We start from the raw sequence: 25,994 nt of genomic DNA, 5'->3' as shown, positions 1-25,994 counted from the left end.
GAAACATTTTTCTCCCTCTCAGAATACTAGATTACTTGGATTCCGATTGGTGCGAGATTCAGGACAGATAAAAGGATGGGCTTCACACAGCATATAAACTATGGAAATTGCTACATGATGACCACTAATTGGGATGGCTTTAAAAGGGGGCTAGACAAATTCCTGGAGAAAACTATCAATGACTACTAGTCCTGAAGGCTATATGTTATCAGAGGCAATATGTCTATGTATACCAATAGTTGGGTAACATGGGGTGCTGTTGCATTCATGTCCTGGTTATGGGTTTCCCATGGGCCACCACTGCCTGAACAATGCTGGACTGGATGGACCCTTGGTCCGTCGCAGCAGGGCTCTTATGTTCTGTTTCCAACATTTAGTCAATGTGAAAAAATAGGCTGATTAAAAACTTGCATGTATTTATAAAAGCACTTACTTATTTATTTATTTATTTATTTATTACATTTCTATACCGCCCAATAGCCGAAGCACTTGTTCAGTATTGCAGTTGGCATGCATTATTGTGGAGGCATTCCTGATTTGAGAGAGAAAAGAGGAAATGCCTCCTTCACAATGATGCTACACCACATTATCTAAAAACAAAGGGTTGGATTCATACTTAAGTCATAGTTAGAGTGGGCCAAGGACCATCGATTCCAATGGGACTATTCACTATGACCAAGTTCAGTTCCAATCCAGTTTGCTTTAGAATTTTGTTTAAAAAGCTCAAATACATATTTAATAGTTCAGTTATGTTTTTGTCAATTTAACTAAGATAAAATCGTACTCCCTACTTACCACCACTGCATATCGGAGAACTGCACAGTCAAAGGTTAAATTTCAGCAACAAAATGCCACCTACAGTTACTAGTACTTGCTTCATAATATTGTTGGCACTACCAAGAATCCTAGTTTCTAATCCTATTATGAGCAAAGATGCAGGGTAACAGTAAAGATTCCATTGAGGGGGAATCTTTCTGCCTCCTGTAAAATGAAGACCAAATTCTTGAGAAATCAGGCAATTTGTAAGCTTTCCACATTACTTTTGGTTTCCTTAGTGCAAAATTTGACTAGCTGAAAATACAATTAAGGCTGTAAATTCTTAGTTTTCTACATACATGTGGGTTAGCTTAAAAACTTTACTGGAACAATTTCTGAAATAAAAGCAGCTCCAGAATTTTTTCTGGCACTTTTTATTGTTTGGAGTTATATTGTAAATAGTCTAGAATGCTTTGGCTAAAAGGAGGTATTAATAGAACAAAACTTAAAAGCAAAATTAAAACAGAGTGCTCAGTTGGGGAAGTGGATTCTTGATGGTGAAATGGAAGGCTGTCAAACCAGGGCAAAGCCTGTGTATGGTCAGCAAAGGACGCTGGAGTGAAAAGCAATAAATCAGTCCTTTTGTTTTAATGGCACATTTTTCAAAAGAAGAAAACCCACTTTATTTTATAACCAAAAATACTAAGTAACAAATACTCAGGCAGAACAAGTTCTCTTTGGGTACAAGCAAAGACAAAATGAATGACTCAGATATTAAAATTATAGGCCTGAGATTTGGTGTCCCCCCCGGTGCAGAGACATGCATGTCTTCCATTAGCAAACAAGTTCTGCCAAATGCCATGAGAACAAAGTAACTACTCCCTCCACTTGCCTGGAGTCATAAAGTTGAGGCTTTCCTAAAGAAGTAGGGTGAATTTTGTAAACAGCGCCTGAGGAGAGAAGAAGCTCTCGAAGGGAAGAAAGTTACACAAATGCCACATTTCTATTAAACTTTCAGAAATGCGGCACTCTTGGATAAGGTACTTTTGGGCAATAGGCTGAATTCAGCAAGCCATCTTCCTTGGTGAATACCAGAATATGGAAGTTGGATATTCCCATTTGAGACCATCCTCTCATGCTCATACCAGGTGCTCGGGAGGGAAGGGTTGATTTAGCACTTCCAACACTAAGCCCTACAATGATAGTACAGCTGTGCCTCTAATTGCATTCCTCCCCCCCCCCCCCCACGTGCTTAAGATGATTCCATCCGGAAATTAGTCACTAACTTGCCAAGAAAAGTTCCGTTTCCGCATCGTCTGTTCTGGAAACAGATTTTAGCCTTTGAGGCTGCTTGTGTCCTGTCCCCCACAACTTTCTGCAGGTTCAGTGCATGGTCACTTGCCTTTCTGCATCGAAGGCTGAAAGGACACCAACACATTGCACACCTAAACGGAAACTACCTACCAAGTTTCTTCGGTTTAGCTCATTCTAATTTCTTTCCTTAAACTAAGTTATTCAGGAGTTTTTCATGTTCAAGACTATAGATCAGACGAAAGGTATTCAAGTGGGAAGTACTTTAACAAAATATTCATAACAAGGTATTGCTGCTGGGATGTTATTCAGATACATACAAATGCATGTTGAGACACAGATTTTTGAAAGGAGTTTTGCAATTTCATCCATGTGGGGAGAAAGGAGTGGCAGGATGGAGCGATGCAGGTAACAAATGCTCATTGTCAATTTACAGTAAACTGCTTGAGTTGGTAATTGCATGTGTATTCATATACCTAAAGTTATGTTCACACATTGCCATATTGACATAACTGTATGGGAGTGAAGAACTACCTGATTCAAATTTGTATCATACTAGAACCTCCTATTTATAGAAAGTTGGTACATCAAAGAAAGAGGCCTTGAAAAGCTTTCTTGTCAAGGTCCTAATGTTAAAGATGGAGAGATTTTGTTTTGAATACAGGTGGAACGTTCAAGAACTCATCCCCCATCTACATTCTATAACTCGTGGGAAAGGATGCATAGATCCACTTAGGCTGTAATTCTACGCAGGTCTAGACAGAAAAGAGGCCTACAACTCCCAGCATTCCCCAATCAGCCACATTGGCTGGAGAATGCTGAGAGTTGTAGGACTTCCCCCCACCCCTATCTCAATACATAGTGCCCTAAGTCTTAATGACTAACCACTGAACTTCTATTATCTCACTGTTTCATGGAAATCAATGAATCAGATCCACATGAAGAATAGAGAGTGTCATAAGCTACTCAAGGAGTTGGGGGTAATCATGAAGCATCGATCAAGTGCTGCAGTGCAGGCACACACCTATAAGAATGCAGATGATCTTTCAGACTTTATTTCTAGAAAGAATTAAGGCGTTTCAGTGTGAAAATCCACACAATTTAGAATGTCAAACTAGTACTTGGTAAAAAAAAAAAAAACATTACAAAAATATAGTGTAAAACAGTCTCCCCCAACTTGGTGCCCTGCAGAAGTTTTGGGCTGAAACTTTCAGGATTTCTGACCATTGGCCATACTGGCTGGGGCTGATAGGATTTGAAGCCCATGACATCTAGAGAGCACCAGGTTAGGGAAGGCTTGTTTACAAAGTGCATCTGCAGGGGAACATTCAACCCACCCTTCCCCAATCAGGTGTCCTCCAGATGTTATAGACTTCAAATCCCATCAACCCCAGCCAGCATGGTCAATGGTCAAGAATGCTGCAATTCATAGTCCAAAACATCTGGAGGGTGCAGGTTGGGGAAGGCTGATATAGTCCTTATGGGTGCACTGACACTGGAAACATCCATTTCACTAGTGCAGGTCATATCCTTTACCACCCCCACCCCCACCCCCCACCACTGCAATTAGACATGTGGAGAACCGTCACAGGCTTACAAAGATAGAAAGGCTTTTTGTGGACCTTTGAAAACTTCAGTATAACATTCTTGCTTCCGGTTCAGAAAGGAACCAGAAAGAACACTTCAGAGAACTCAAAAAGAATTTCAGATCAAACCTCTCCATTACAGAGTGCTGCCAACACAGACCTTTCGTCGTCGTTCACACTTACTTTGGAACATCTTTACCCAATCCAATTCCGTTCTTTCCCACTCGTGCTACTATAGCCCCGCCTCAGCTATGCACATGCCCACAATTGCACATGTATCTTCTTGCTCAAACTGTCACAATAATTTCCATGATTGCAGTGTCTGGAAAAAGTGCTGCTGTAAATTACAGAAATGACTGCTGGCTGTAACCACGTACTGCTCTGCTCACACATTTCCCCACATGATTGCAGACACTTGGCTGAAGAAAATCTATAGCTCCTAGAATGCAACAACCAGCAGGAAGTAGCCCTAAAACTACACATATGTCAGTTTTTAAGACCCATGTCCAGAAGGGCCAACTATTTAGTAGCTTGCTCAGATCTAGCAAATAAAAGGGAAGTGCGTGCCAAGCAAACATTTCCCTCCAAGATGCTTCCTGGCCAGAGAAACAATTATTCCATTATGGGAAAAGGCTCCACCTGGCACCACCACAGAAGATAATATATTAAGGAATTTCTGAAAACCCCAGCCCATAGCAGCTCTCATCGATATGGAATCTTAGTCCTCAGGTTCCGTCTTTGTCTTCACTGCGTGATGCAGTTATCACCCATATCCTGTGCATATCTATCAGAAATAGCAGTCCGCAAATCCTCAATCTCTTTGTGCAGCTGTTTCACATTGTCCAACTTCTTTGCTAGCATGTCTGGTCTCAGCAAGTCTTCCTTTTCTTTAACTGAGCAATGCACAGCTGTGAAGTCAGGCAAAATCAGAGTTTTAACCATAGGAGCACTTGACACACAAAACATTCGTGTCTGAGTTGCATGTAAGCCATATAAGTTGCATGCTAGAAACCTGCTACTTCCCTTTAAAAAGAAAAGTACATTTCTAGGTGTCCCTTGTGAATACAGTTGGGCACCTTCTCCAAATGGTTCGGAAACTAGAGGAGGAAGTGCAGAATGGCAGTGGCCCAGCAATTCTATCACACAACTCTGTCTCTAAATTCTGCAAAAGGCAAATATTGAACCACAGCAAAGGATTTCAAGATTTCTTCAGCACACCATTCCCTCTAACCCCTAAACCAACTAACTATTAAAACATGAGGAAAGCCAATGCTTTGCCTCTTCAAAACACCAGAAAAGCAGAAACTTCATCCACTACTGGCTACTAAAACCCCTCCCCCCTCAGATTTACTTACTGTGAATCCCCAACAGTAAAGACAAGTTGGGATCCTTTCCTTGAGCCCTTTGGGTTACAACACTATAGACAGACTGCAAGTCCTGCAGGCAGCTGGCCAACTCATTATGCAGCTCTTGGGTAAGGCGGGCCGTCTCATCAGACAGTAGCTGAGCTGGCTCTATCTGTCGGAGGTGCTCCTGAAGAGTCAGGCTTTTCTCCATCAGTTCCTGATTCTGTGCAGATAGCTAAAGACAGACACAAAAGCTGGAGTCTTAGAGACCAATGCCTGGATTACCGTTGCCCCCTAGTGAGAAGCTGCAGCTCTACAGTATCACATTTCACGCCCACATTTGGGAGCCTACAGATTGGCAGGAGAATCCACTTTCTACTGCTGCCTTATAAAATCTGAGACCATTGTGTGATCTAAATGCTACAAAAAAATGCCGTAGTGAAGAAAAGAAATATTAGATCCTGGGCTACTTGATACTAGTTTCTTGCAACTGAAGCTACGTGCTTCAGATTACCATACCTCTCACCTACAGGAATAATAATGCTACTTCACAGGAAGTTGGTTTTATGTAGACATTTCTCAGAGGAGTCATTCCAATTTAGAGATTTCTCCTTCACAGTCTCAAATTTGTCTGCACCCGGATGGAGATCAAATACTAAGGCCCTATAGTTAATTTAGAATGTGTTCAGGAATTGTCAGAACTAAAGACAATGACTTAGTTCATGTGTAATGCCAATTTGTAGGTTACTTAAGGCAGCGCCCACACTCCCATTCACCTCTGCCAAATCGTGGGTTACTTAACTCACAAATTGGTGGGAGTGAGCAGGAGTGAGCAAGCTGCCTTTGGCCTTCACTTCCACTTACAATTAACAAGCTACAATCGCCCTGTTTGTAAGTTGTTATTGTGACGTGTGAACCTGAACATTGTGCATTGTTCAGGGGTTAAAACCCCCAAAGTTAACTGGGTCATAGACAAAACCAAATTGTATTAGAGAGAGTAAGATCACCTGGAATATTCTTATCTAATGAGCCTCAGATGTCACCTTTGGAGAGTCAAAGGATTCTACGTAGACTGATCTGCACCATGGCAAGTCTTTGACTACCTTAGCTTTTAAGGATTCTAACTTGTTCTCAGTTGGGCAGTGTACAAAGTTCAACCCTTTTAAGGCTGCCTCATATATAGAGTTTCTCCCCTCAGGTTTCTTGGGTTTAACCTGTAATTGTGTGCAATTTACCCAGACACCTTTCAGCACAGAACGGATTTTAGCACCCTAACACAAAAACAAAAGCTAGTCAGAGCAGGAGGACAAGTCAGGATGTGGATTATGATGCCTATCACAACTGCCTGAGCTGTGTCGAAGCAGCCATCCAGTTGCATCAGGTGCATCTCCACTCAGGCGCCTTTCATTGCAGGATGTTTTCTATGCCACCCAGTGATGGAAACCAGGAAGGTAATTTGCAGCAAATGCAATGCTCATGCAAAGCACAGCAGGCCACATCCTGACGTGCTAAGAAGTTCATGTGAATCAGCTCTAGTAGGGCCAAGAATCTGCAAGAACACCAAGCACAATTAATAAATCGGTTCAACAAAGCAGAGCTACAACTAACCAGAGGAAGGAGGCTTCAAATAAGACTACATATTTGAATTGCAGGAAACAGACTCACTAGGCTATCAGGGAGTTCTGCAAAGATAAACGGACATGAAAGGTCCTACTGCATGATAGTTTGGATGGTAATTTCTAATCGATATAGACATTTAAAAGGAAGAGTACCTCTTTCACAGCTACACGCAGCTGCTGCAGGGCACTCTCCTGTCTCAATGCTTCTGCTTTCAGAGCTTGGCCTGTGCCCTCCTCCTGAGCTATTTGTTCCTTCAGATCCTGGAATACAAATACAAAGAGACAAGCTCAGTTTATACTACCGGGTATTGGCGCATGAACCCTAAATCCAACCCATTAACAAGAAACTCACCTTTACTTGTGAAGATAACTGATCTATTTTCTTTTTCTGATTATCCACAATCTGAAAATGAGCAAAGTGATCAAAACAGCCCCACATATTGCTATCATCCAGATGTACTTTTGCTTCCAAAAAAGCTTGAACACAAGGCACACGCATGTACATTTGCTCTATTGTGATGATCGATTGCAGAGGTCTGGAGAGTTCACAGCAATGCAGCGCTAGCTCAGAACCATACTTGCAGGAAGTGTTACAATTGCCAAGCATGTAGATCAGGGGTGGGCTGCATGGGGGTGTTGGGTGGGCACGCTGGGGATCTTGCATGTACACATTTTACCTTTTATTGCCCGGTTTTCCCCCTTTTTATCTTCATGTCTTTTTGTAACCTTCACCCTCCCCATTCATCTATTCTGCCACTTATTTTGAAAACTCTGTTCTGTGGCGGTCACTCAAAGCAGCAGCATAACCACCGATACCCCTGGCACCAGTGAGAGCATTCACCAGTGTGTCTCTTACGGGAAATGGACACTGAGCTTTTGGTACTTTTCACGGTGATAGGGCAGGGGGAGGAGATGAGTCAAGAGTGGCAGCTGTTCTTTCTGTGGCAGTTTTCAGGCTGCGGTTATGCTGAGGGAGGGGATGGGATTGAGAAGAGGTAGTGGCTGTAGCTTTGGTGACAGGGTCAACACAGGGCCCCTGCACAAACTGCCATCAAGAGCTGCATTCAGCTGCAGGCCGCATGTTATCTTCCCCAATATAGATCTTCATGATGAACAAGCCAATACCCAACTAGGTTGCCTACCTGTAACTGTGGTTCTTCAGGTAGTCATCTAAACAGTCACAAAACCTGCCCTCCCTCCCTCCCTCCCTCCGATGTCATTATCACCTGCTCTCAGTCAAATGCTTCCGCTGCAGCACTCTTTTAGGAACTGAGTGGGAATATGGAAACTATGCCCCTTGAGCAGAAATCATGAGGGCTGGGGCCAGGCCCCCTCCCTAAAATATTATCACCTAGTTCTAGACGATTCTGAATTTTGCTCTGCGCAAATCTAGAACTAATATGCTTCGTTGGAATGCTTGGAGTAAGATAGGAAAAGCAGGACAGAAGTTCTAATTACAGTGGTGGCCAAAATTGTGGACACTTCTTGAAATTTTCATGTTTTGCAACTTTGCATGCTTATAGAAAATGTTCTGTTTCACGAAATTCAAATGTTTATATATCAATTGAAAGACCTGATTCACGTAATACAACAATCCTGCTTCTTTTCCTGGGTGTCCAATCAACTCTTTACTTTGGTGCCATGGCTCTATTTACGATGTACGTACGTACACTTTTAATTTGAGAAATACTTCAAATATTCACCCAATCTCCAGTTGCGCTTCAGTTACAGAACAAACAGCAAAACTGACTTTCCCCAACTTGAAACATGATGTATCATAGCTACTGCCATGTGATTGGTCCTCAGAACAAGGACTGTGATAGGCCAGTAGGGTTTGCCATTCCAATCCGCTTCTTCACTCAATCACACCTGTGTTTGTTTTTAGACTAAAGTAAGCATAGCTTTTTTTTTACTGCAGATATTTGCATTATGTTTTTTGTATTGAATTCAGCATTAAATTCTCTTTCAATTGATAAACGTTTGAATTTCATGAAACAGAACATTTTCTATAAGCATGCAAAGTTGCAAAACATGACAATTTCAAAAAGTTTCCACAATTTTGGCCACCACTGTAGTACAGAACAAGAGTCCCCTTCCATCTTGTAGTCATTACCTTTCTGAGGAGATCACGTTCCTTCTGCATAGAATCCTTTTCTCGTTTCTCTCTCTCTATGACTTGGGCATAGTCTTCTGATGCGGACGTCTTCCCACACTGCACCTTGTCTTGCAAACTGAGAAATAGGATGCCACCACTAAATGGAATGACCTCAACAACCTCACCCTTTGAAGGTGGGCGTCACAATAGCAATTCTGGAGCAAATTCGAAAAACTATGCCACTTCAAAGCTAAGCCTTGTTAAATTGAAAAAAAAGGAAAAAGCACCTTGTGTGAAATTCTTCAATCCCGACCACATTTGTTAAGGAGACAACTGTTTTTCTCTGTATAGTCATGATAATGGCCAAATAGGTCTGCTGGTTCTTCCCTACTGTTCTCCCAATGCAGGAAGAATTTCACAGTCAGACTTAAGTAGCAAGGCAAGTTTCCTTAACTCATTCATTATATTCCAAGAGAGAGAGGGTGGGAAGCAGGCAAGCAAGCAAAGACAACTTTGGAGCCTGTTCCAGCTGGGCTGCCCCCCTTACCCCCCCCCCCCACCTCCACAGAGCCATCTATGACCAACTATCCTCTGGAAAGGATCCCAATGCATGTTACTTGTAAGATGCTTTACAAGAATATGAAGAATAGAATGTGTATATAAATAAATATCTTCCAAGAAAGGGCACCCAGTCAAGGAGAAAAGTACACAGAAAGCCATGAGCAGGAAGAAGCAGTCACACACAGACCCCTAAGTGTGAAAGGGCTATGCTGGTCACTCATACATACTCTGCTCTATCTTGCTCAACTGGGCAGATTGAACAAGACAGTTACCATCACATTAAGTTTAACAGTTACAAGTCTTAAAAGCAGGCCCACTCCCTGTGTCAAATGAGCATTTCTGGTTTCTAAGACAGAATGTTCACCACTTTCTAAACTGGAAAACAAGAGGACCTTTTATGGTTGAAAATTACTTTGAGATTTAGGCAGAAAAGCAATGCAAGACTACAGGTTTATAGCCAACATTTTGTCTAATATCCACATATATACACCTCCCCTGATCTCCTCCCCAATGCTGCCTGTTGCTTCTCTCTCTCTCTCCAGCACCTTCTCTCTCCCAAACCATGACTTTGACCCCCCAAGCCCAGTTTATTTTTTGCTACACTTGGCATTCAAGGTAGCTTAATAAGATCTTTCCCCCTCTCTACACAGCCTTCCATAGGTTTACTCTCTCCTGCCAAAGACACCTCTCCATAACAACCCCACCTCCTTCTTGAACCATGTGCTATCACTCTCCCCCCCCCCCCAATCTCTGAGGTGCATGCTGTTTGTAGGAAGGCTTCACTGCCACAAACACAATACAATGTTAGATTTTCAGAACATACTAGAAGACGATATTCCTGCATTCCACTCAACTTCTCTGCTTTCATTTCCAGGGAGCATTACCTGCGTACAGTAGAAAGCAGTTCCACTTCTTTGTGTTTCTGCATTTCCAGCTGCAGCTCCTTCTCTCTGCAATTGGCACGGACATCTCCAAGTTCCCTCTCAAGAACAGTCACTGTTTCGTGCAAAGCTGTAGTTGCCTGCTGAGAATCCTTTAACTAGGAAGTAGGGAGAGAGCACGCTTTAGAACCAACAGAATTCCTTCTAGCAGTGTGCATACATAAAAAGGTAGCAACTACTACATCTCATTCTACAATTCCAAGCAATTTGAACATAACATAAGAACCATACTGGATCAGACCAAAGGCTTGTCTAGTCCAGCATTCTGTTCTCACAGTGGCCAACCAGGTTCCTATAGGAAGCCCAAAAAAGGACTTTGCAATACTTGTGCTTGTGCTCCCCAGTAACCAGTACTGAGAAGCATGCTGTCTCTAATACTGGAGGTAATATATAGCCATAACTAGTAGACATTGACAGGCTTATCCTCCATAAATTCGTGAAACCATCCAAGTTGGTGCCCATCACTACATCTTGTGGAAGATAAATCCATAGTTTAACTATGCATTCTGTAAACAAATATTTCTTTTATCTATTCTGAATCTCCCACCATTCGGCTTCATTGGATGACTCGAAATTCTAGTATTATGGGAGAGAACTTCTTCATATCCAGTTTCTTCAACCCATGCTTGATTTTACACATCTCTATCATATTCTCCCCTCACCCACCCCACCCCACCCCGCCTACTTGCCTTTTTCCTGAGTTAAATAACCCCAAATGTTGTAACCTTTCCTTATAGGGGCATTGCTTGATCACGTTGTTTGCCTTTTACTACACCTTCTAACTCTCTACAACATCTTTTTTGAGGTGTAGTCCAGAACTGTACACAATATTCTTAGTATGGTTGCATCGATAACACTGTATAAAAGCATTACAATATTTGCAGTTTTATTTTATTGAAGTCCTAGATCAGAGTCTTTCCCTTTCTAACAGAACAGCTTGCCATTTTGGTCAACCACGTACACGCACAGCTGAGGGCAAAGACCTGTCCAACTGTTCTTCAAATCCAGCTGTATCTAGGAGATACTACTCTACCTGCTGATTTTGTTTCCGATGGTCTTCTAACATTGGGAGGTCAGCAACATAGCGCTCCAGAGTCTCAATTCTTTGCTGTTTCTCACGATTCTGCTCAGATTCTTTTTGGCATTTCTTTTTCAGATGCTCAATGTGCTTGTCTCTTGCCTTTACCTGCACAAACAATACATGTTTGGGCTTTTGTAAACCAGTACTTTTCACACAACAGGAAAGTACATGCGTCAGGCTTAAATGCGTGAAGCTGAGTGGCAAATGCTCTTTGTGCTTATGAGCAACAAATTAAATATCAGTTAGAGATTCCATGCAAGTACAGTACTTCAAAATATAAGATTATCATATGGGGCAGGTTCATCCCCCTCTAGGCTGCACAACAGAAACAACTTGACTCTAGGGCACGTCATGTCAGCTAAAGAAAAAATGTCATTCCTCTTGAGACACGTAGATGAAGAGTGCCATATATTTTACAAGCGGAGTTGAGATTCAGCTTTATATTGAAAAACTGAGGGATTCCAATAGTCAGAGAAACCCAGCCTAGTTCTGGTGCAATGACTTTGGAAAAATCTTGGATGCCCTCAGCTTTCGGTCCCTTTCCCTACCTTATTCAATTCCCAATTTAGAAACTTCAGCACAAAACCATTATTTCTCACAGCGATGCTGTATTACATCAATCAGCAAGCATAACGTGTGTGATGGCTCTACACATAGATGCTAGAAGAGCCAAGTATTAACACAAAGATCCCCACTGAACCCTTCAGTATGAAATCAGGTGCAAGTAGCAGTTGTGCTCTTGCCTTACCTCCAAATGTAGGTGAGAATTCCATAGTTGCTCCTCTGTAGAGGGAACCAGGTATGCTGCCTCAAGTACTCTGTAGTAGTTACTCGTTACTACCTGCAGTGTTCACTGAAGCAAAACATTCTGCATATACCCTCTGTGGGCAAAAAGGCACGTTTTCCTTCTCTAGTCAAGGATTTTTAATGGAAACTGGGAGATCCCTCAAGTGTTAACAAAGATCACCTACCCTTTCTTCTTGCTTCTTCAGCTCCACTGTATGCTTCTGATTTGTCTCCTTGTGAGCCTCCTGGACCTGTTTCACACCCGCTTCTGCAGCAGCCAGTTTCCTCTCCAATTCAATCTTTTCTTTAGTGAGCAACTCTGTTTTTTCAGTAAACTGAGCCCGTAAGAATATGTTCTCACGCTGCAATTCCTGCAAAATCAACCTGATCAGCATCACAATAGATCCAAAGTGTCTCCTAAAACCCAGACCAAGGATTGCACCCCCAGAGAAGCAGCCAGAATTCTCTAACTCAGTCACAGCAGCAGCAGCAGCAGCAATAATAATAATAATAATAATAATAATAATAATAATAATAACCATCATAATAGGATGTGGCTGTTACATACCCATCAAACAATAGTACCTTCCATCAGCTTTAAGGCTGATGTTTAGACGCTTTTAGGACTTTTTTCTGTCTAAACATGCACATAGGATTATGCCCTTAAGCACTACTCTGGTATAGGTGACAAGGAAATGCAGGCAGGCAAGTGAGTGGGCTGCTGGAGAAGGGATAGAGTGCCCTGTCCCTCTTCTAAGCCCAGTATAGAACCAAGCATGCTGCTGGAAGGAGGGAAGCCCCTTCCCTTTGTGACCAGCATAGAAAAGCAGTGGGATGCTGCATTAGGGATAAAGCTTTCCATCCTTTTCCTGCCAGCCCCTGGCAGGCCCGTCACTTTTGTTTACAAGGCTGTAGTCAATAGTGTTGGATTAGGTGTTTAAAAATCCCTGAAGTGGCAGCTGAGTAGTATGACTTTTCCCCCATCCCTGCCTCCTCCAAACCAGTACTATTCCTCAGTCTTCCAGCAGAAAAGCCAAGCCACACCAATGATGAGGTGCTGATGTTTACCTGCATTCTGAGCAGGCACATGTCTCCATAAGGAGTAGGATGGCCAAAAAGGGCACTGTGGACTTGCAGCTCACTTTCTCGTACTTTCTGCTCCAGCTGGGAAATGTGCTGTCTCTGCCTTCAAATAAGAATAATCACAAAATTCATGTTTAAACATTCACAAAATCAGACAATCAGAAGTCAAGGCAGAAAGTGTACTTTAGCTGAAGGGATTTTCTGTAAGATGTTTTAAAGTGTTTACTTAAGTCTGTTCATAAATCTAAAGACAGGAATCAATGCAGGCGTAGGAAAAATAACGGAAGGGGGAAACTAACAGAGGGAGGCTATCCTCTTCTGTTATTCTGCTCTATTTAGCTATTAAAAGCCAATTAAGCGGGCAATCCTATATATGTAAAGACAAAAAACAGTCCTTCGATTCCCAGCACAGCCAGCCAGCATGGTTGGCTGGGGAATATTGTAAGCTGTAAGACTTCTGTCTAAACATGCATAGGACTGCACCCTAAAAGCACTAGAGAGAAACCACATCTGCATGTAGCTCTACAATAGAAAGCTTCACTATCCCAGACTGAGTCTCAACATAACTAGAACAGGCCACACAAACCCACTTAAGCATTTTTCTACTGCTATCAGTAAAGGTGGGAAGAAAAAACCTTTCAAAAACCTTTTCAAGAAAGATGATTATTTCCCCACTAAACCTATAGCTTTGGCACAGCAGATACAACTCAAGAGTATTGACCTATTTGGGTCATGGCATCCAGAACTATTCAATTAGGTTCTGAAAATGAAACTTAAAGGGGGGTAGATAAATTCCTGGAGGAAAATACTATGAATGTCTACTAGTCCTGATAGCGATGCGCTACCTCCAGTAGCAGAGGCAGTAAGACTATGTATATCAGTTGCTGTGGAACATGGGTGGGAGGGTGCTGTTGCACTTGTGTCCTGCTTGTGGGTTCCTGGTCAACAGCTGGTTGGCCACTGTGTGAACATAATGCTGGACTAGATGGACCCTTGGTCTGATCCAGCAGGGCTCTTATGTTCTTAAACTTACCGCACAAGCCCAACCATGTTTACCCATAGGTTCAACCAAATGTGTTCAATGAGGCTTCCTCTCTTGTAATAGTGCTCAGGATTGCAAAGTTAGTATTTCTGCTAACATAAAGTACCGTCTCAAGATTGTTAGTTGCTACAGAAACCTACAACATATTCCTGTTGTTCTGCTTCTTACCTGTCAATGAGAATTTCTTTCTCTCTGAGCAGGTTCTCATTTGCATTCACGATACCAACCCATTGGCCTGGATCAAGAGTGTGCAGTAAAGTGTTGTTCACAAAGGGATGGTAGCAAGCGGTTTTATTTTGCAGCTGGAATCATGAGGTTCAGACAGAGACAGGGCATGAGGTTCAATATCACACAGGCTATTTTGTTTTCTGTATTCTCTATGTGCTAATACACAGAAGGCTCACTTTATATATAGCTTATTTCAGACCCACATCTAAATGCTATGGAAAAATAGCTCTCGGCAGAATAAGTTTAGATCAGTGTGTGTCATAGGAAAACATCTGACTGAAGTGACTCAACAAAAATTACCTGAAGACATTGGATTTTATGGCAAGACTAAAAGCAAAACGAGCCACACTCATTCTGCTAATTCTTACTTATCAGAATTATAATTAATGATACACAGCAGCAATATTTAGAAAAACAACACATGAACAAGCAGGTTGGAGGAATCCCTAACTCATTACAAGTGACATGTGACAAATACAGGAATTCTCACTGCCCACAATCTCCTGTTGCCCCTTTAGCACATAACTCCGCCTTGAAAACCTGCATGTCTCTCTTTAAAGCCCTGTAAACTAAAGCACCATAAACACAGATAATTCGAATGGTTAGCAGATTTCTTCTCACTAAGCATTAGTTAAGATAGCCACACAAGAGGCGGAAATTATATGCAACAACATTAGTCACCAGCAACTGTACATTTATTTCCATTTATATCTAGCCCCTGCCCAAGGGATTGTGGCAGAAAACAGTTTAGAGGGGAAACATCTACTGTTAAAAATAGAACGAACTAGTTATATGTGTATATATATAAGGGGGAAAGTGAAGCAGAATACCCAGTTAATATTCAAACTTTGTATAATGGCTAAAAGTTTTATTACAGTTTTAAAGCTGCTGTCTATATATGTACACACACAAAAAAACTTAAAACAGATTGTTTTATAAAGGCCTTCTACCTGCATCTGCTCCAGTTGTAGCCGAACACGATCCAAGTGTTGTTTCCAGGCACTGAGTGCACAATTCTCCTGCGGATGTAGAGTGCAAGCTTCCTGCTTCCACATCTGAGACTGAGCACCTGTGGGGCTGGAATACATACTAGCAGGACTAAACTTTTCACAGACTCTATTGGCCTCTGTTGTTGGTTTAGCATCTAGCAACACTTTGCATGGTTCTTTTTCTAGGGCAGCAGCACCGATATCTGGAGTGCACATTTGGAGCTGGGACCAAGGACCAGTGGACTGCCTATCTAGAAAAGCAGATTGGTTAAACGTGAGTTCAGCAGCCAGCCTGACGGGTTTCTGAGCATGCTCCACACTTGTTTGATCAGAAGTAAGGAACACTGATTGATCACAACCATTTTCCACTGAAGTCTGATACAGATGAGGAGGGCTCCTGTGGAACACTTGAGAGTGTCTCAGAGATTCAGGATCATGGCTAAACATCATCCCTTCTGTGTCACCTGAAGAGATTGGCAGGGAGGAAGCCAGGGTGGTCCGAGGTGTGCTTGATTTCCCCACTGAGCAAGGAGATCTATCCAGCATGGAAGGCATAACATGAGCTGTAGGGATGGCTACTTGGGTTTTGATGGGTTGAAATGAAGAACCGTCACTGGAACTGCAGAATGCTAGCGAAGTAAAACAACCAGGGAATTAGAAACAAAACATTGCATACAGCTGATATTTAGCTTTCCCATTTAGCTTTTGTACACCCTGCATTGAGGAAACGCATGATTTAATTGAACTATTGCTTACAATAGAAAGGAAATGCCATATTCCTATAAAAAGGGTAGTTAACTTTTCTAGCATAGAAAGTAACAGCATCTACTCACAACAAGTATCCAAATATGTATCTAGACTAACTTAATTTGACCAAATAAGATCTTGTAACAGAAGTGTAGCTTTCTAGCTACTCAAAAATAAACCCTGAAGTTGGCTTTAGAAAATGCTGGAACTTACTCAGGAACCAGGAGTTAAGCTCTTGATTATATTCCCAACTCACAGCATTGCAACTCTCATTTATTGCCAGACACGTCAAGCAAAGTTGACAGCTACCTCAAAGAAGCAGAAGACTGGAACACTTTCCTAGGAAACTGAAGCAATTACTGCCATGTTTGGCACTAACCTCCTCCAAAAAATAAGGTTTGGTTCTCCCCAACAACTGTATGGAATAAGAGAGAGCTGAATACTGAAAATAGTGACGCAGAGGTACCAGATCTGACTAGATGGAAGTGTGAAGTTATTCTTAGTAACTCTCAGGTTTCAATACAGGAAAAACAACAGCTCAACTGAGCAGCAAGGCACCTAATTTTATAACAATGTTCCTTCCCTTCTAGACACTAGGATACCACTGCATGAATTTCAGATTCCTGCTCAGCACAAAGTCAGTAAAAATATAGTTTTAAAGTTTGCTTCTCTGGAATATTGCTTTTTTTCCTGCTTCATGCCAATGAGCTAATGTTTGCCACCTGTCTTTGATATCAGAATGCTGATACAAGGAGGAATGCAGGGCCTCTGCTTGATTATCACTGAAACTGACACTACACATTGCTTGTTTAAATATCTGTAGACAAACTACCAGTATACAATAAAAAATGACAGACGAATGGATCAGCCAAAAACTCCTTCAGGAATTGCAGTTTGATTATGCAAGGAGGGGGCATAGGAGGGCAACACAGTGCTGTTTACGTTTTAGAAAGCTGGTCATATGACAGGGAGAGGCCATCTCTTAGAGCTAAAAATGTGATTGCCAAATCTCTTTATTTACTAAAGCTGTATCTAGGTGTAAGTCTGTGGCTTGGCATGTTATGAAGTCCCACATTTAATTACTAGCATTTCTTAATAGAACTCAAGGAGCTTTCCTCCAGCCCTTTTAAGACACTCTGGAAAAGTAGATATATGCATTCTGCCTCTAAATTAGAGTCATCTGGACATACCCAGAAAATATCTGCCCAGAAAAATTCACATCTCAGCCAGGCCTCTCACCTTGCTGAAGAGCTATAACTCAAGGCTTCTTCATATATGACATTTGCCCTAGGTGCAGGCATGGCAACATTTCCACAATGTGGTTGGAGACCGAAGAAGGGAAGCACAGTAGAGGCAGAGCTGCAGGTATCGATGGCAGAGAAGCAAAAGGCACCATAGCACCCAAGAAGAGATGGAGCAAGCTACCCCCTTTCCCCCATCTGAATCACTTCCCCCACGGGAAGCGAATAACACCCTTTCTACTTACCAGGTCAGTGCCATCAAGTTAGAACTTGGAACCCAGTGAAGACTACAGTTGCCACACCAATGGTGGGGGGAATGCTCACTTCTTTAGCAAGGGGCTAAGTGCCAGAGAACTTTTAAGTGCACATTAGGGTTGAACACTCTGACGTGTCTAACACTCTAAAAGCACAAACTTATGTGTTTACTCGAAAGTACCATTGAGTTCAATGGGGCTTTAAAGTGTCTAAAGAAAACCATGGGGGAGGCTTCTTAGGGTGTAAGAAAAGAAAGTCCATGTAGATTGTCATATGTGACAATCATGCAAGTATATTTTGTTGTGTGTAGACCTAACAAAAAGCCAGTTGTTGGTAGCAGCCCTATCAATTAACTGAATTTCCAATGAGTTTACAGATACACACAGCAAAATAGTTACTTGCATAAGCATCATCCATGATGGTATACATAGGCATATGTTCCCTACCATCACCAACACACACTAGTATATATCTGTGTAGGGAAATGCTATATGCAAAAAATCTCTCAGTTGAGAGACGTTAAAGGACATGGTCCAATTTCCTTGCCTGCACAAAAGTCACCCCCAGATTATTTTACCTACACACAGGAAGTCTCAAAAGCAGCTGGCTCAGTAGCCAATGTTAACCTTAGAAACTACTTGAAGTAGGAACCAATTTAAATTCAAAGGGACTTCAATGACTTGGTCCTTTCTGTTGCCTTGGTTGAAAAATTAAAGTCTCAGGAAAAGAGGGAAATTTCTAAAATTAGTGATTAATTTAAGGGAGAATAAGACAGCCAGTTCTTGGATGTCTGTGTTTGGCATGCTATTCTTCAGCTAAAAAGCTTAAAGAAAAGCAAACATTACTGTTAAGGATTAAATACAATATAATATCAGACACAAGAATTTGATAAAACCAGGGGAAGGGCAAAATCAGCAATTAAAATCAGCCAGCTAATACACTGGTTAATAGAAAAGTCATTGTCTGGCACAAAAAAGGACAACATTTTGGGTTTCCAGAAAAATCTCTCTGGGAAGTGCATCCCATATACAAGGTGTTACCACTTGCCTAACTTCTGAAGGTGTGAACACTCAGAGAAAGGCCCCCAATATTAATTTAACAGTTTGGCAATCCTGCAGGTACTTAGGGCCCGACATTTAGAGTTTTATAGTAATGTCCAGCACTTTGAATTGTGCTCAGAAACAAGATTACAAGCCAGTGGAGTTGTTTTAAAACTTCCGCCAGCAAGTCCAAGGTAGCAGTTTTGCAGGTTCTGAATTAAGGCTTCTGAATACTCCTGAAGTAATCCCACATACAACACACTACATGAGTCTAATCTGGAGGCTACCAAGCATGTATCATGTGGTAATGCTATCCCTGTCAAGAAGGAGTCATGGCATCAGCCTAAGCTAGTAAAAGGCACTGTGTGCCATAGGAGCCATTTAGGCCTCCCGAGACAATGCTAGATCAGCACCACAAACCTGAAAACCTGATCCTTAACGGGCAGTCCAGCACCATCCAGAATTGAGCCAACACCATGTCATGGATCAGACTAACTACCCATCAACATCTCTGACTTATCAGGATTGTGCTTCAATTTATTGGTCCACATCTAGTTCATTACTAATCCCAAACACTGACTCATCCCTTCTGCTGTCTCATCTGACACAATGAGCAGTGATACAAAAAGGGATTTAACCTAGAATTTAAAGATTCTGTATAGGAACTAAGAAACTTAAAATAAAAACTTACCATCTGTACTGTTTGACGAGGTCCCAATTATTGTGCCCTCATAGGCAGCCATACTTGATCTATGACCAGAATGCCTGGAACTTCAGAACGAAGAACTACTCTTGTAATCTTTATTGGACTCTAAGGGGGGGGGGAGTTACATGGTTAGGATTTATGATGCCCATAATAATTCCCAAACTAAGGTTAATTCAAAAACAGGACTGGGAACAGGTCACAGGAGCACATGCAAACTCTCCTTTACAGCAAAGCTCCCACCACCACTATAGTTAAAGTTATATATGCATCAACTTCAACCATGGTTACTTCAAAGTAAGATTTACTGTTAATCACACAATCAGCAGAATACACTCACAATGTGCAATTGCTGATGTGAATCATTCTGGATGCATTTCAGAAGCAGTGCTGGAGTAGCAAATGAATCCCAATTTAAAGTTACAAATTGAGCCTCAACCAATTTGTACTGCTGTCCATCACACTGGAACTGAAGCTATGGATGATGCAGAGTAAAAACATGGTCTAAATATCATGGCAATAAGGATAACAAACAAAGGTGAGGTGTTCAGCAGGCTCTGCAAAAACAATTCTGAATAGCAACATGTTAGGAAGAGGGAAAGTGTTTAAACAAGGCTTAGCTCTAGCATGTTGAAGAATGTAATCCTATACCTGCCTTGGAGTGTAGGTCCCATTAAACTTAACAGTAAATGTGCGTAGCATTGGGATTGCAAAGATGTTCTTAACATGTTAAACTTACATTGCTTTGTGTTCTTAAATAGGTCTAAAATGCAAATAAAGGGGTCAGTGCTGGTCTGGGAGCCACAGTGAATCTTTTGTTTGGGATCCTGGTTTGCCAAGCCTGGACAAACAACAAAAGCTATGGTTAGATAAATGCAAGTCACATCTAATGCAGCTTTCCCCAACCTATTGAGTAAGAGACAAGTAACCCAATTCCTGAGGTGTAGGCTGCTATAGCATACACACAGGCTGTATTTGCTCTGAATAATAAGCCATGATTTCAAAGAACAATTCAGCATGTCATCCAAACATGAGATGACATGCTGTCATCTCATGTTTGCTGTCATCTCATGCTGTCATCTCATGTTTGGTCATCATTGTAAATGAGTTAACCAGAATTGTTAACTCATTTACAAGTCAGAAATGTAAACCTGCAGTGGTTCTTGGTTTATGAATCCTGGCTTCTGAAAATGCACTAAACAAACACTTCCTGGCTTGTTTAGTGGTTGCTCTAGCAGTGAGGAGCAAAGCAGGCGCTAACAAGATGTACGCAATAGTATACAGTTTGTTCACAATAAACCAGTTCTTCTGAATCCTGGCTTATTGTTCTGTGCAAACATGGCCAACACAGGTCATGTGCATCACAACATCAGATGCAGAGCATTCTCCTACACACACACTTACAGAGGAAAAATCTGCATTTATTTTTAGTGGGCTGTCCCATACATTTTATGGCTTTTGGTCCCACTGTTGACATGTTTGCTGCTGCTGCTGCTTAACCATGCAGATTTGTAGAACATATATGCCTGACAACTGAGGATAAACACTTGATGAATCTAGGGAAGTTAATTGCAGTCTATGAAAGCTTATGACACAATAGGCAAAATGTGTGTGAGAGGACATGTATATATGTGTGCACTGGCAGATATATGAAGGTGCCACATTGAGGCTGCAATCCTACACGCCCTTACCGAGAAGTAAATCCCACTAAACTCAATGGTCCTGCTCAGAAGACACCTTAAGCCACAGCTTTAACTACGGTGAATAAAGCAAAAAGCCTTCTTCACCATGGTTAAAGCTGTGGTTTAAGGTGTCTTTCGAACAGAGCCAATGTGAATCACTTCTTGAGTAGTCATGCTGGGAACTGCATCTGAAGTTATCCTCAGCATACTCCATGGCACTACCAGAAAAAAGTTATCAAAGGAGGCAGAGAAAAAGAAATTTAAGGCGGTGGGGGTGGATCTTTGTCCCATGTCTTAGATTTCTGAAAAAATGAAATAGCTGTTTATTTCACCGTAACGTTCCCATCCTAAATCCTAAATTTACTTCTGAGGTAAACTCTTATCAATTTTTTGTGGAGTTCGGGCGTAATCATCGTCGCTTGAAGCTTAACATGGCAAAGACTGAATTGCTTGTTTTTCCTCCTAAACCTTCTCCTCATCTCTCATTCTCTCTTACTGTCAATGATGTTACGCTTACTCCGGTCAAGGAAGCTCGTAGCCTTGGCTTTATCTTCGACTCCTCGCTCTCCTTTATTCCTCATATTGAGGCAGTAGCTAAATCTTGTCGATTTTTCCTGTATAATATTGCCAGGATTCGATCATTTTTGTCTGTCTCTTCTGCCAAGACGCTTGTTCATGCACTGGTTATTTCACGGTTGGACTACTGCAACCTTCTTCTCTCTGGCCTTCCTTCTTCTCACATCAGCCCGTTGGTTTCTGTTCACCACTCTGCCGCAAAGATCATCTTCTTAGCACGCCGCTCCGACCATGTTACTCCGCTTCTGAAATCTCTTCATTGGCTTCCAATTCACTTCAGAATCCAATATAAACTTCTCCTGATAACCTTCAAAGCTTTTCACGGTCTAGCTCCTTCCTATCTCTCCTCTCTCATCTCACACTATTGCCCCGCTCGTGCTCTTCGCTCCTCTGATGCCATGTTTCTCGCCTGCCCAAGGGCCTCTACTTCCCTTGCTCGGCTTCGTCCATTTTCGTCTGCTGCCCCTTACGCCTGGAACGCTCTTCCAGAACATTTGAGAACTACAAGTTCAACCACAGCTTTTAAAGCTCAACTAAAAACTTTTCTTTTTCCTAAAGCTTTTAAAACTTGATGTTGTGCAGACTTCTACTGTTACTTTCTACTGTTAGTTTTTCCCTACCCTGTGCCTGCTTACCCTTCCCTGTACCTGTTGGCATTCTCTTCCCCTCCTTATTGTTTTACTATGATTTTATTAGATTGTAAGCCTATGCGGCAGAGTCTTGCTATTTACTGTTTTACTCTGTACAGCACCATGTACATTGATGGTGCTATATAAATAAATAATAATAATAATAATAATCCTATGTTTTAGATAGGAAAGTCCTGCAACTCCCAGCATTCCCTCCAGAGCCAGGCTGCCAGGGGAATGCTGGAAGTTGTAGGACTTTTCCTTCCATCCAGACATGCTTAGGATTTCGTCTTGTAAGTTTTCAAGTTAGCGCAGCTTTATTGTCAGCCTCCACATGATTTTCGGTTTTAATCTTCTCCATTCGTGTCGCTTGTATTGGAAAAGCGCCTTTCCTCTGAGTCACCGCAGGGCTTCAGGAATGGGTTCGGAAGGGAGAGCTGTTTGGGGTTACTTTGGTGGGCTGACACCGCCGCCCCCCCCCCTTGCTGTCACCATCCTTTGAGAGCACTGAAAGCTAAACTAAGTCTACTTGAGGGAAGAAAATAATAATAAAAAACCCACCTCACTGACGCTCACCCCACCCCCCAAGGCAAAGGGCGGTTGTGTCAGAGCATTAGTTCGGGGGTGGAGGAGAGAGAGAAAAGTTACAGGGCGAAAAGTTAAAAATGGGGGAGGGTCGTTATTACCCTTATTACCTCCGGAGCACAAATGAGGGGTCCGCGGGCGACAGTCCCGCCGCTTGAGGGGACGCGGAGGCGAAACAAACCAGCCCCACTGTAACTCGGGTAAGCTCGGAGCGGTAATTAAATCTCCTCAAACCGACACAGGAAAGCCGAGCCCTCCCGCCGCTCACCGCGCATGCGCAATGACCGTTACTCGAAGAGAGAAGGGAACGCTCGTGGCACCCCTTCGTCTCTACTGTTGCCACGCCCCCTCCCTCCCGATGGCGCCTCTCACACGCGGCGACCGTTGAAAGCTCGCGGCTCTCTCCCGCGGCTTTGTGCGGTGCCACGCCCCCTTCCCTCCCCGACTGGCCGGCTTGCACCCAATGAATGATCTCCTTGGACAACAAGCTCCTCCTCCCCCCTACCAAAAGTCAAATTCAAGTAAGAAATTTGTCCGCTCTCGAGAACCGTAGTAAGGGTAGGCGTTGTGGAAGAAAGGGCGGAAGTAACTAAACTATTGTGTAGAATTGATACCATACTGCTGCTACCTCGGAGACTTTCACATGCTTTAGAGCACCATCCTATGTAGTTTAGGCAGAAAAAAAGGGTCTGCATCTACTAGCATGCATCAGCTAGCCATGCTGGTTGGGACATATTGGGAGTTATAGGACTTTTTTTCTGTCTATATGCTCTTAGTTATAAAGTATGCATGAGCCTGGGTTATCCCTCTAGGCCAGCTTGGGTGTTGGGTCTATTTTAGGCTTGCTGGGCTCTTCTTTCATTTCTTTTTCTTTCACTAGAACCCCCAGTTTGATCAATTGGAACTAGGTGCAAAATAATTGTCTTTCCAACTCATTAGGTCATGTACAAATGAAATCATAACCACACACACAAAAACCTGGGGAGGAGCACCAGTTGTAAATTGTTACATACATGTGTTGTTTGGAATGACACATTTTCCCAGGACTGAAGAGAATAAAGCAGTTTCTGTGTATGTAAAGCTTTGTATATCCTACAGCCATAATTGCTGGTCTGGTACGAATAAATTGTGCCATAAAGATCAACTCAATGTAAGATCTCTAACAAAGGAATTTAATTTGGAAGGTTGCTAAATGATGAATTAAAAATGCTCATTTAATAATAAATAGAATTGTTCGTCATCTGTAGTTTTACGTTTTTGTCATTAATACACTTGAGCACTGAATTTCTATATGAAAAAAAGATTTGGGGTTTAGGAAGAAATTCCAGCTGTAAAGTTGCTTGATGGTAAAAGGTCTGTGGTGACCTCCACCTTTAAAGGTTTTTAAGCAGTTTGAATGGGCACCTATCAGAAATCCATAGCAATTTATCACATTTTTTTATCACACTCCTTAGCCAAAAATTGCATTGGCAGGGTGTAGACTAGATTACCTTTGGGGAGACTTCCAACTGTGTGATTCCACATACCTCTACCTTTCCATTTTTTTATCTAGCTCAAGAGCTAAAGGAATATTATCCATCTCATAGTTTGCAATGTGTACAGAAAGCTCTGTCTTTGCAGAAACATTAAGAAATTTTAGCTTCAGACCACTGAAGTTCAAACTTTAAAACTTTTTTTTTTTTAAAAAAAAAGAAATTTAATTCCACAGAAACACAAAATGCTTCCTCTGCGTTGCGGAATATTATAATCCAGCTGATGGATGTTATCTGCTTTAAATCTAGGGACAGGTGAGGTTGTCAATGCGAGTATATCTGTTCAAGACAACTTGCTATCTGTGTTGCTGGTCTGTTGCTTATTAATGATTACAGACATTCATTATGACTGGCCACGGATGGGGTCCAGAAATAGAAGGAGCATTGGCATTAATGCATAACTAGATGAGAGTATGTTTGGCTCATTTGTGCAATGACACTCGCTCTTTCGGAAGTAAACTCCTTTGCAAGTTGTTTGTAATTGTGGGGTGTGGGTGTGAAGGTGTGGGGCTGCCAAAACTATAAAGGGCAGCTACTTGGATTCAGACATTAGTCTCAAATTGTGAGGATAAGCAACTCTGGCTGCACTCCTGTTATTTAAGAGGGAAGGACTTTCCCCCCTTCTACAGAAGCACCGTCCGCCCCCACTTCCATCTCGTATTTTATCTAGAAAACATCTTTGTCCCATTTTTAGAGGACTATGGCAACTGGTGCCATGATGGTTGGATTGGTAGTTGCACCAATGGGCTGGATCCTGATGCTGGCTGCGACAGTCACGCCACAATGGCGCGAGTTTGCCCAAAGACCCGGCTTCCCTCAAGATGTCTCCTTCAGCGACGGACTCTGGGAGAGCTGTGTGGAGGTCACCAGTGTTCATGGCAAGGAATGCCGACCTGTCCCAGAAGAGTTGGCCATCTCCTGGCCCATTCAAATGGTAAGGGCTCTGACTGTACTCTCGGTGCTTGCCGGCTTCCTGAGTTATGTTCTGAGCCATGTGGGGGCACGCTGGTGGTCGGAAAGGCCCAACAACCACCTTGCAGGAGTCTCGGGGCTCTTGCTTCTGCTCTCTGGAGTCTTGTACCTCTGTGCTACATCCTATATGGCATACAGAGCCTTGGCTGACATCGGAAATCCACAGACCCTAGCGGAGGACAAGTACCATCTTGGCACATGCCTCTACCTTGGGTGGAGTGGAGGAGCAGCAGAGGCATTTTCTGGAATGTGTCTGGCCACCAGTTACCACAAGAAGAATGGCAATGGCCTAAGGAATCTGCCTGCACCCTACAGTGTTGATTATTAAGGAACAGACGGTCTTTCAGGGCAACGGGATGGTGGCTCTTCTGATCCAACCATGTTAGCACTCTCTGTATGTGGCAGGACGCCTCCCCTCCACCAATATTTGCAGGATGTGGTTCAGCATGTCACAGACACATCAGGCATATCTTAGCATAAGCGAAGCCATGTTGGAACTGGAGTTGATCTGTTCCATTAAAAAAATCTTGTGCCTGGTGCAGAAATAACATTCACTCTGGGTGAACTTTGAAACGGCTGACGGTCAAGCAAGTTCCTCTTACCGGTCA

At 42.4% G+C, this 25,994-nt stretch overlaps 1 protein-coding gene and 1 long non-coding RNA gene across 5 annotated transcripts; one reads left to right on the top strand and one right to left on the bottom strand.

The window, feature by feature from the left end:
• Nucleotides 1–1,414: 1,414 nt before the first annotated feature.
• On the bottom strand, nucleotides 1,415–23,075 carry CEP85 (centrosomal protein 85). Of its 4 annotated transcripts, XM_063140114.1 has the most exons (14): nucleotides 22,993–23,075; nucleotides 20,150–20,251; nucleotides 19,399–19,518; nucleotides 15,386–16,053; nucleotides 14,376–14,509; nucleotides 13,151–13,268; nucleotides 12,268–12,453; nucleotides 11,249–11,401; nucleotides 10,159–10,313; nucleotides 8,732–8,849; nucleotides 6,971–7,021; nucleotides 6,772–6,879; nucleotides 5,009–5,234; nucleotides 1,415–4,561 (listed from the first exon to the last, which is right to left on the bottom strand). In XM_063140114.1, exons 3-14 carry the CDS (start codon nucleotides 19,448–19,450, stop codon nucleotides 4,398–4,400), a joined length of 2,133 nt encoding a protein of 710 aa, XP_062996184.1. In that variant the 5' UTR covers nucleotides 19,451–19,518; nucleotides 20,150–20,251; nucleotides 22,993–23,075; the 3' UTR covers nucleotides 1,415–4,397. The 4 variants fall into 4 exon arrangements, with proteins under 4 accessions (XP_062996184.1, XP_062996185.1, XP_062996186.1 ...); XM_063140115.1 differs by lacking the exons at nucleotides 19,399–19,518; nucleotides 20,150–20,251; nucleotides 22,993–23,075 and adding an exon at nucleotides 16,385–16,544; XM_063140116.1 differs by lacking the exons at nucleotides 19,399–19,518; nucleotides 20,150–20,251; nucleotides 22,993–23,075 and adding an exon at nucleotides 16,428–16,544.
• A 343-nt stretch (nucleotides 23,076–23,418) lies between these two features.
• Nucleotides 23,419–25,600, top strand: LOC134408066 (uncharacterized). Its single transcript, XR_010026074.1, has 3 exons — nucleotides 23,419–23,467; nucleotides 24,591–24,669; nucleotides 25,109–25,600. It is a non-coding gene; the product is annotated as an uncharacterized LOC134408066 (long non-coding RNA).
• The last annotated feature ends 394 nt before the right edge of the window (nucleotides 25,601–25,994 follow it).

The sequence above is a fragment of the Elgaria multicarinata genome, chromosome 13 (assembly GCF_023053635.1).
Source record: "Elgaria multicarinata webbii isolate HBS135686 ecotype San Diego chromosome 13, rElgMul1.1.pri, whole genome shotgun sequence".
In the NCBI taxonomy this organism is placed as follows: domain Eukaryota; kingdom Metazoa; phylum Chordata; class Lepidosauria; order Squamata; family Anguidae; genus Elgaria; species Elgaria multicarinata.
The sequence above is the reverse complement of the archived record's forward strand: the minus strand, read 5'-3'. Positions and strand labels throughout refer to the sequence as shown.